Here is a 10340-nt window from a genome sequence, read left to right on the forward strand (position 1 = left end):
GACCTACAATAATGTACAGTATTTGAAAAATAATGTGTTTTTTGAACATTAAAGAATGTCAACATATTCTGTTACACCAAATACACAAAATAATGATCTTTAAAAAAGCATCATATGACCCCTTTAATAAAAGCTGAAATAAAATCTGTTCATTCTGTTTAACCGCTTGATTCATATGGATGCATTGTCCTTTTGTACTTATTCATGCAAGTTTTGGTTGCATGGACTTTCACTGGATAGGCAAAAATTATGTGAGATTATTAAATGTATCTCCATTTGCATTTTGAACGATGTGAGTGTGAGTAAATGATGACTGAATTTTCATTTTGGGTCAACTAACATTTAAAAAACATATGTCGACAGACGTATTCAGCAGTGTTGCCTAAGTTTGTTCTCCCTCCATGCCTTAACACTGACAACTACATCTTCTGTCCTTGTTGCCAACTCTCCGACTCGGCCAAAAAGTTTATTAGTGTGTTGTTACGGCCAGGGGGGGTTGGGCTGAGAGAAGAAAGTGAACTTTTGTGATTTTAGCCCATTTTGAAATGAGCTCTAAGCTGCAGACCTGCCTAGCCAAGCTCTAGATGAAAGGTAGTAATTACACTAGTACAATGAAGCCCTTTTGCTGACTTCAATCCCCCTTCTCTCTCTCTTTCACTCTCTGCGTATACAAATCTACCTCTCTCTGTCCTTCTCAGGCGGCTATAACCTTGCCAATACTGCCCGCTGCTGGACCTATCTGACGGGGACCGTCCTAGGACAGACTCTGTCTTCTGAGATCCCGGACCACGAGGTGAGACCCCGCTCTCTCTTCTTTCAGCAGCTGTATAAAACTCCACTCTCTCCTCCTCTTCCTCTTCCATTCCTGCTGAGTCACCCGGTCTAATCAAAGATGTCCAAGCACCTCTCAATAACTGGGTTTGTTTTCATGTGATTCAGGAGCAGGGAGGGGGGCGTGCGTGTGTGCACCAGTGAAGAGGTCTTAACAATACTACTCTGTCCCTACCGGGTTGACTGAGAGGGACTTGTGATTTTCTTTCCTCAACTGTTTATGCCCCCTCTCTCCTCTTTCTCTTTCCTTAGAGAAAGATAAAGTGTGTACCCAATTCTGAGTGAGCCCTTTTAAGAGCTTTTTCATGCTTGTTTGAGAAGCTTCTGAGGAGAGATGAAGGGCTGGAAAGGCCTTCTGGTTGGTCTGGGAGAGTTTGATATCTCTCTTTTCTTCCAACTCACAAAGAAGGTCTTTTAATGTTTATAGAGAGCGCTTTCATGGTCACCGCAATAAAAGATGCCATTGTTTCAGCTGCCATGACCTTCTGCGTCTTGTTGACCTTTGACCTCTTCACAAGGCAAGCAACCAAAATAAAGCAGTGTAGATAACTGCCAGGGTGTTCGTTAATGACAGTGATGGTTGTGATGATGATTAATACAGTTGAGCTTTCTGGAATACGTCAAGACATGTTAATCAGGGATTTTCTTTTTCTGATGGGAAACATGGCACTACAAGTTACAATATTATTATGTATTGATGTCAAACTGAAATTGGCTCTAGACATCAATAACCCCTGCTGAGAGTAACTTCACCGCCTAGTTATATAAAGCATCCTTCTCCATTGAGAGCCATTCAAAATTGCATATGTATTTTAACATTTTTGCTACATATACTTGGTACATTTTACAGTTTGTTATATTGGATGTTTTACTAGGGCCAGTTTTTTTCGAGGGCTCTTAAATGTGTGAAATGGACTTAGCTTATACACTTCCATTCAAAATGTTTTTGAAAGAAGTCACATATGTTCACCAAGGCTGCATTTATTTAATCTTAAAAATACAGTAAATCAGCAATATTGTGAAATATTATTACAATTTAAAATAACTATTTTATTTAATTATATTATGTAATTATTCCAGTCTTCAGTGTCACATGATCCTTCAAAAATCATTCTAATATGCTAATTTGGTGCTTATGAAATATTTCTTATTGTTATCACAGTTGAAAACGGTTGTGCTGCTTAATATTACTTGGAAACTGTAATAGAATGTTCAAAAGAACAGCATTTATTTAAAATAAGTTCTTTTGTAAGATTATGAACGTCTTTACTCTCACTTTTGTTCAACTTAATTTTAGCTGAAGAAAAGGATCAGATCAGTTTCTTTAAAAGAAAATCTCACTGACCCCAAACTTTTAAACAGTGTATATTTTTCTCTGTTTACCTTATCGATTCATTGATTGTTGTGAAATAAGTGGGAAAATATACAGTAATTACCTAGTAGTGGTTAATAATTTTTTTTATTATGTGCTTTGTAACTTTGAGAATCCTTGTTATAAATTCCTGGTTCTGCTCTCTTCATATTCTTTGAATGATGCAGAGTTCATTCAGGTCTGTTTGTCAGTGTTGGGCAAACTGCGTATTGTCCATTGTGACTCTTATTGAAAACTGTTAACTATTCCTTCCATGAGTGTTTGTCCAGACTTCACCCAGTTCAGGTCAGATAATCTTCAGTCAGTACCCTACAAAAAGTACCTCAAAATCATTGACAAATGGGCAGTAATGCTGTATCTTGACAATGTTTTTTCACTCTTTCAGCACCTTTTTTGGCAACATTTTTAATTCTTTTGTAAAACATTTTGTAGTTTAAAACCTTTATAATTTAAACCTTATAACTTTTGGTATTCATAGTTCATTACAATGCAGTCAGTGTACATGGTGTGGTGTGCTTATGGTCTTTGCCCTGATAACTATTCTATTCTATTCTATTCTATTCTACTCTCTTCTATATAATGGTGTAAGCATTTATTTGGTTCCAAACATTATGTTCTCATTATGAACCAGCCCTTCCTAAGAACTCTGCTGGTCCACAGCATATTTCAGGTTTTAGGACCACCACTCCTTCTCCCCCTTCCCCTCATCTCCTTCTCATTTCTCTTCTTTCTCTCTATAGCTTCTTTTCCTTTATTGTTCCCTCCATCGGCTTTTCAAAGCATGAAACATTCTCTCCTCCCCTCTTAGAGAGTGGAACCCCCATCTCCTTACCAGCACTGTTATTGTGTTTCCATCCCAGCCAAACAAAACACTATTTAACTGTAGTGTGAGTCCATAAAGACAAAGATGGGAGAGAGAGAGGCATAGAGAGAGCGATAAGGCTGTTAAAAGACAGAGAGGCATCCACCAAAGGGGGTATAAAAAAAGATAGAAGAGTATTGCAGCATAGAAGAAGCTGGGAAAAGAGAGGTGGAACAAGAAGCACTTTGTACCTGTGCAATCTCGCTCGCTCTCTCTCCCCTCGAGCTGATCCAGCTGCTGAGACTCTGAGGCGGCTCAGTCTGGGTTCTGCCCTGCCAGGACTGCAAACAATGAAGACAGACTGGAGTGGAGGCATACAACGAGCTCATTCAGGCCCTGTCACAGAGATGAAAAAGTGAGGCTAATATAGACAGTCCTCTCACAAGGGAGAGTCCCAGAAAAAATGCAGAGCCTTTTATTTAGACCTGAATTGTTTCTCTTTAAGAAGCTGATGAATTGGAAAAACTTGTGCTGTGCTTGGGCCAAGACAGCCCTGATATTGGTCTAGATAAACGCCATTGTTGGCATTATAAGCACTATTGTCTCCTTTTAATGCAAGACAACGGTATGTCAATCTAGATACTTTTTGACGACACTTTTGCACCAACAATGCATCTCTCTTCGATCTCAGCAGATTTTGATTAAATCGTTGCACAAACCTAGGCAAGATTTAGCTGATTGAGATGTTGTGATAGTCAGCATCACTGGACACACAGTTAGCAACAGAAGCAGTGAATTATTTACCTTTTAGGGTGACTAACATCATGAGACGTGCAAGACTCTGAGATGTTGTGGCATTAAAGTTGTTGTGTCACTGGGGAGTATGTAATTAAAGTTGTTGTGTAAAGGTGAAGTGTGTAATTTTTGTGCCACTAATAACACCAAATGGAATTCCAGAGAGGTTTCCCAGACACGTCTTCTGTTGTGCACGACTGTAATTATTCAATAAATCACCCCTGCCCTAAACTCAGTACTGATTTAGCTAGAATTATGCATACGACGGTATGAAAGTTTTCATATCACAACCACTGCTATAAAGCTATCACAGTTTATTATTACGGTACTGAATTACATTACAAATACAGTTTGAGAAGGTAAGCAGACATCAGTGTTGTGCTCATTATTACAAGTTTAAGCACTTTTTTTTTCAAGAAACAAAAAGAACCTTGAACATTTAAATACAATAAAACGGCACAATAAAAATGCTTAAAGTAAACTGTTTTAAACAGATTAAAGTGCAAAAAAGCACTACTATAAAGAACAACGATGAAGAATCTGAACCCTTTCAACCAGTATCTTTTCTGGGTTGACATCTTTTGTTCCAGATTCAAATGTAAACATGTATTGGTGTAAAAACATTTGAAAATATATAGTCTTTGAGTACTGTTGTTTAATACATTTTTGTTCACAGGGTTTCTGTGATATTTCTGCTTTTCTATAAGCGACACCTACTGTAAGAGAGTGAATTTTACCTTAATAGGTTAACCAGTGTTGCAGACTTTCTCAGTGTGACTAAAGCTTTTTTTTCTTGTCTAAGAGAATGAATATTGTACTGTTGACAACTTAGCATTGTTGTTTACTGGCAAAAATCTAAATATCTGTGTTATAAAAAAAAGTTAAAGGGGTCATATGATGTTGCTAAAAAGAACATTATTTTGTGTATTTGGTGTAATGAAATGTGTTTATGCGGTTTAAGGTTAAAAAAACACATTATTTTCCACATACTGTACATTATTGTTTCTCCTCTATGCCCCGCCTTTCTGAAACGCATCGATTTTTACAAAGCTCATCGGTCTGAAAAGCAAGGTGTGCTGTGATTGGCCAGCTATCCAGTGCGTTATGATTGGCCGAATACCTCAAGCGTGTGACGGAAATGTTATGCCCCTTACCATATTGCGACGAAGCAGATATCGTACTCTTTTGGAAGGCCAAACAAAGTTGTTTCCGCTTTCACAATGAAACACAGCGCCTTCACTACATGGCGGCGTCAACAACAATACTACAGCGAGAATAAAAGTTACGTCTTCTTTCTTTGCGTGAACATTTGGGTGGCGTTATGCAATAACGAAATTCATGTTATTCCAAAACTGTATGTCTTTCTTTCTTCAGTGGAACATAAAAAAAAAAACATTTTTTGAAATGTCTTCTTGGTCACACTTTATTTTAAGGTCCAATTCTTGCTATTAACAAACCATTAACTATGACATTTGCCTCAATAAACTCCTAATTTGCTGCTTATTAATAGTTAGTAAGGTAGTTGTTAAGTTTAGGTATTGGGTAGGATTAGGGATATAGAATATGGTCATGCAGAATATGTGCTTTATAAGTAGTAATAAACAGCCAATATGTTAATATCCCTATACTAAAGTGGTAAGATAGTAATATTCTTTTAAGTAAATGGTCACCAAAACAACTTGGTTACAAACATTCTTCAAAATATCTTTTAATACAAATTTGCAATGTCAAGAGGTTGAGTAAATGATAACAGTTGCAGTTTTGGGTGAACTATACTGTACATTTAACATTATCTGTATTGGTTAAGAGGACAGGAAAGGGTTAAATCTACAAAAAGTGCCTGTTGATGGCCAGTTTGGCTAGACTGGGAACGTGTGGCTTTGTTCTGGTCAAATCTTATCAGCGAGTGGTAGGAAATTTGCTGTGTTTTTGTTTGAGTGCTGTCAGGGACTCCGCTCAGCCCGCGGGTGGAAACGGCCCTCACTGCTCTGTGGCCAGTCAACATCTGTACATCCTCTCCTTTTTTAAAAAAAAAAAAAAAAAAAAAAAAACTTATTTTCACTTGTTTCTGCCAAGTTATTTTCAGCACAGCCCAATGAAACAACAAACACCCAGAGCTCTGTTTCCCCCCTGCAGTCAGTCAGCCAGATAGACGTCTGATCCTCTCTCTCTCTGGTTCTTCTTTTATTGTACTCCATTGCACGTGAGAATTCAGAGGGGGGTTACAAGGAATGGACAATCTGCATCACTTCCCCCAATTGTACAAACAGTGTCTCTTACAGACAAACTTCAACATACCATTGAGCAACTGAAGTACTCCATCCATGATCTCAAACACTTAGCCACTTAGAGTTTACAGGTGTTTCGTTCATTAATGAGCTCAGACAGCTAACATGAATACAATCTCAAGATGACAGCTGTGGTTACGCTAGTCAAACAGTGCTAAAGGGATTGTAAGGTCTGAATAACTTGAGGAGGGGGTGAAGACCCCACCAGGCATAACAGGAGGAGACAGCACAGACCTTTTAGAGAACCTGAGTATGGATTGAGGATAGTTAAGATGTGTGAATGTGGAGCCATTTTAGATGGGCAAGTTGCCTTGAAAATTGATTTGTATTGACCCATAATGCACAGCAGGGTAGTCCACCGTCACAGTTCAACTGGTATAGTTTCTTGTCTCAATGTTACAACATTTGAAATCTTTTTTTTTGATGCACGTACACAAGTTATCATTGGCTGCCAGCTTTTTCACAGCAAGTTCAACAGGATGTTGTGGGTGCCAGGAGTGTTATGTTTGCATTGTCTGTAGTTTTGCCCTTTGAACCAGGTCTGGTACTTCACTGTAAAGTGCGAGACAGACAGACTGTCAGCACGGGTTTGGCTCATTACCGCCCGCACGTACTGATCAATCTAGAAGGGAAGCGTTTTAGACAGTAGATGCTGTTTGTCCACCCATGTTATTGACTTAAGATGATAATAAAAACATTGTGTCCAGTGATTTAGGGAATGTTTTGAGAGCTTATGATTTCATAAAGCTTTTGTCAACTATGAATTTTGAGCAGAGGAGACAACAGGTCTTCAGGTGTTCCTTAACCCCTCCAATCTCATTCATCTGGAAGAAGACTTGTGCCGCCACAACAGTAACAATTAGTGTGGCCTCTGTATCTTCTTCTGTGGGTGGGAATTTTTGTGCCGTTGCGTCTCGGAAGTAGCTGGCTCCCAGAATTCCGGAGTGGAATAAATGCTGGAAATGAGCTTTGGGGAAGTCCATAATGGATGCTGGGTGGTGTTGATAGTTAAGGGTCAAAGTTCAAAAGGTCAGGAGATGAAACCTAAACTCACCTTTATGATGCGACACTAAGAGACAATGAAGTGTTGGGTCATATTTTGACTCTGAGAGTGGATCATGATTGTTTTTTTTTCTGAGTCTGCCCTGTTGAGAAGAGAGTTACTGACCTTATTCTGTATTGTCTAATTTTATCTGATTTGACTTTGTTTGTCATCTATTTTTGAAACAAGTTAATTTTTCTCCATCATGGCAAAAGTTAAAGGGATAGTTCACCCAAAATAAAACGTTATGGCATCAGTTCAAATGGATTATGTTCTCTATATTTTTATGCACATCAGAGATATGGTGGAATGGACTTTTAATGGAGTGACAGAAATCTCTCAGGCTTCATTTAAAATATCTTTATTTGTGTTTTGAAGATAAACAAGTCCTATGGGTTTGGAACAACATGAGTAATTGATGACAGAATTTTTATTTTTGGGTGAAATAACCCTTTAAATAAAGAGAGTTTCAAACTGATCTTAGTGTGGTCCAAACCAAACAATCAACAGAGCTGTGGACAGTGCTGTTTCAGATTAGCCTGCTTGGGAAGAGTTGAGTTCATGGGAAAACAAGTGGCATGCTGTGGTGTCCCGTGTGTGTGAATGCTTACTAACAGCATAATCAAACTAATTGTGTGCAAAAATCATTGTCCAAGTGCATCCTGTTTCCACATTACTTAGGTGTGTGCATAAAAACATGTGAGACTGCACACATTCACAGATTCATAGGTTGTATAATCCCTAACATGTTGGAGCACACTGGGACTGGAGGTAAGCCGGATAAACAAAAGACAAGTAATTGAAAGCAGAGTTGAGCTAATGCATGTAACAAACATACAACCAAATCTGATCTCTATCCAATTTTTGAATGGCTGGCTGTCTTTTTGGCCAGTCCATATAGTTTCCATTTCAAAATCATAATGCATCGCTAATTGTATTTCAGATGCAGTTCATGATAGGGGAAACTTTAACTGTTTTTTTGGCTTGCCTTCTCAATCCAAGGGTCAGAACACTGTGATAGACTGAGCACAGCTATCCAGCAAGCTGATGTATATGTGTGTGTGTGTGTTTGGAAGAAAGTGGAAGTATGACTAAACCTTCCCAGATTTACTTAAGTAAATGCTAGATGAGAAAAACTCGCAAAAACAGGACTTATTTTATTGAAGGAAACTTAGATCACATTAAAAGGTCATTAGTGAAACAGTTTTTAGCAGATATCTGTTCTAGCTGGAGAAATGTTGGTTTGCCGCCATGCTGGTCATTTGCACTTCCTTAAGATGTGTGAGTAACATACACATAATGTTTAATTAAATGGATAGTTTGCCCAAAAATAAACATTCTGTCATCATACACTTGCCCTCATGTTATCTCAAACCCATAATCCAAACATGTAGTAAAAGAAGACTTTTGAAGAACATTTCAACTGTGAGAGTGTGGTGAAAAATAACCCCTATGATTTTATTGTATGGACAAAAAAAAACATAAAAACATTTTTCAAAATATCTTCATTTGTGTTTCATGGATTTGGACAGAAATAAGTGCACAAATAAATAATTTATAATAAACGCTTCAGTAAAGGATTGTCATTTTAAGTGATGGTGACTTTAAGTATTTTTTGCTTATCTCTAATCCAGTACTTCACCGAATACGGCCCGGATTATTCCCTGAAGATCAGCCCGAGCTGCCGACCTGACCGCAATGAGAGCCAGCATCTGGAGCGGGTCATCAGCACCATCAAAGGTAATCACCATGACAACAGCCAGAAACTCACCAAACACAAACACCAACCCTGAATATCACCCTTTCTCCACACTTAATCCAATAGCATTCAACAGATGGAAATACTTTTGTCCATTTCAAAGCTGGTTAAAATATTTAAAGTAATGGTCTGTTTATTTGGAAAACCGTTGATGATGGGTAGGATGGCGTGTCAGTCATTCGTTCATCCAGCTGTCCCTCCAGCCTCCTCAAGAACTTTGTGTCCCAGCCCCCTCCAGTGACCAGGGAGACCTTTAAACCAACCACAGTTGTCCCCTGTGACAGGCTCTCCTCAGCTGTAGAAAAGAGAAACATGTCTGTTTGATGTTCCCGGTCATCAGTAAACAAATAAGCAAAGCATTCTTAGAAACTTGAAGCTGAAGTCTCAAGAGAGCGGCTGGAATGAGAACAGGCTAAACTAGGAACATTTGCACACATGTACGTGCAGGGCCCCAGACACGCACTTATCCACACATTTATGAGATGTTTCTTGACAAAGTGTCTGGTTTGTTCCTTTGACACAAGGTTTTGTTTTTATGTTCTTCTTATATGTCAGAACTTTTGTGTATTTGTATGGCTGCAATTGTGCATGAACTCACTGTGTGTGTGTTTATTTGAGGTTTCAGCAAACGCTTGCCTTTTCACCTTCTCCATGGACAATAGTCTTAAAGGGGTCATATGATGCTGCTAAAAAGAACATTATTTTGTGTATTTGGTGTAATGAAATGTGTTTATGCGGTTTAAGGTTAAAAAAACACATTATTTTCCACATACTGTACATTATTGTTTCTCCTCTATGCCCCGCCTTTCTGAAACGCGTCGATTTTTACAAAGCTCATAGGTCTGAAAAAGCGAGGTGTGCTGTGATTGGCCGAATACCTCAAGCGTGTGATCATTTTTGGAAGGCCAAACAAAGTAGTTTCGCTTTCACTACGATACACAGAGTCACACACGGCCGCCTTGAGTGAGCAGAGGCCGGGAGATAAAGTGAGGAACGGCTGGAGGGCTAGAGTGAGCAGAGGCGGCTCATATGACCCCTTTAAGACTCAAAACATGTTTCAGAGCTATGCTGAGAACATTTCAGATGTCCATTGGATGTAATAAAATCAAGATTTTTCCTTTTGAGCTTATTCTAACATCTGTGTGAATGGGCGAAACCTGGCAGCGAAAAAGGAAAAGCAGTGTTCCGAATATTAACACCTGGGCATTGTTTGTGTGTAAGAACAAATGTGATTTAGAGAAGCCAACCTAAGTCTCACAAAGTCCTTCACTTTACTCATAGTGTGGTGCAGTGTTATTTTCGTGTTGTTGTTTAAAATACCATATTGTCATATTTACTGTAAGTAAAAGCAACGATACATTTGTGGATATTTATTGACTCAAGTAAAGTTAAAGGGATAGTTCACCTTCAGTTGCTGGTCCCCATTGACTTCCATAGTATGGGGAAAAAAA

General features: G+C 38.6%; 1 protein-coding gene across 1 annotated transcript in view; it reads left to right on the top strand.

Annotated features, from left to right (window-relative positions):
- LOC107702251 (histone deacetylase 8-like) overlaps nucleotides 1–10340 on the top strand; it is a 29731-nt gene that overhangs the window by 9967 nt on the left and 9424 nt on the right. Inside the window, exons 9-10 of the mRNA XM_016504508.1 lie at nucleotides 699–793; nucleotides 8765–8870. Of these exons, the coding sequence (XP_016359994.1) occupies nucleotides 699–793; nucleotides 8765–8870 (201 nt within the window). The remainder of the gene's footprint in view (nucleotides 1–698; nucleotides 794–8764; nucleotides 8871–10340) is intronic.

The sequence above is a fragment of the Sinocyclocheilus anshuiensis genome, unplaced genomic scaffold (genome assembly GCF_001515605.1).
Source record: "Sinocyclocheilus anshuiensis isolate Anshui unplaced genomic scaffold, SAMN03320099.WGS_v1.1 scaffold1941, whole genome shotgun sequence".
Taxonomy (NCBI): domain Eukaryota; kingdom Metazoa; phylum Chordata; class Actinopteri; order Cypriniformes; family Cyprinidae; genus Sinocyclocheilus; species Sinocyclocheilus anshuiensis.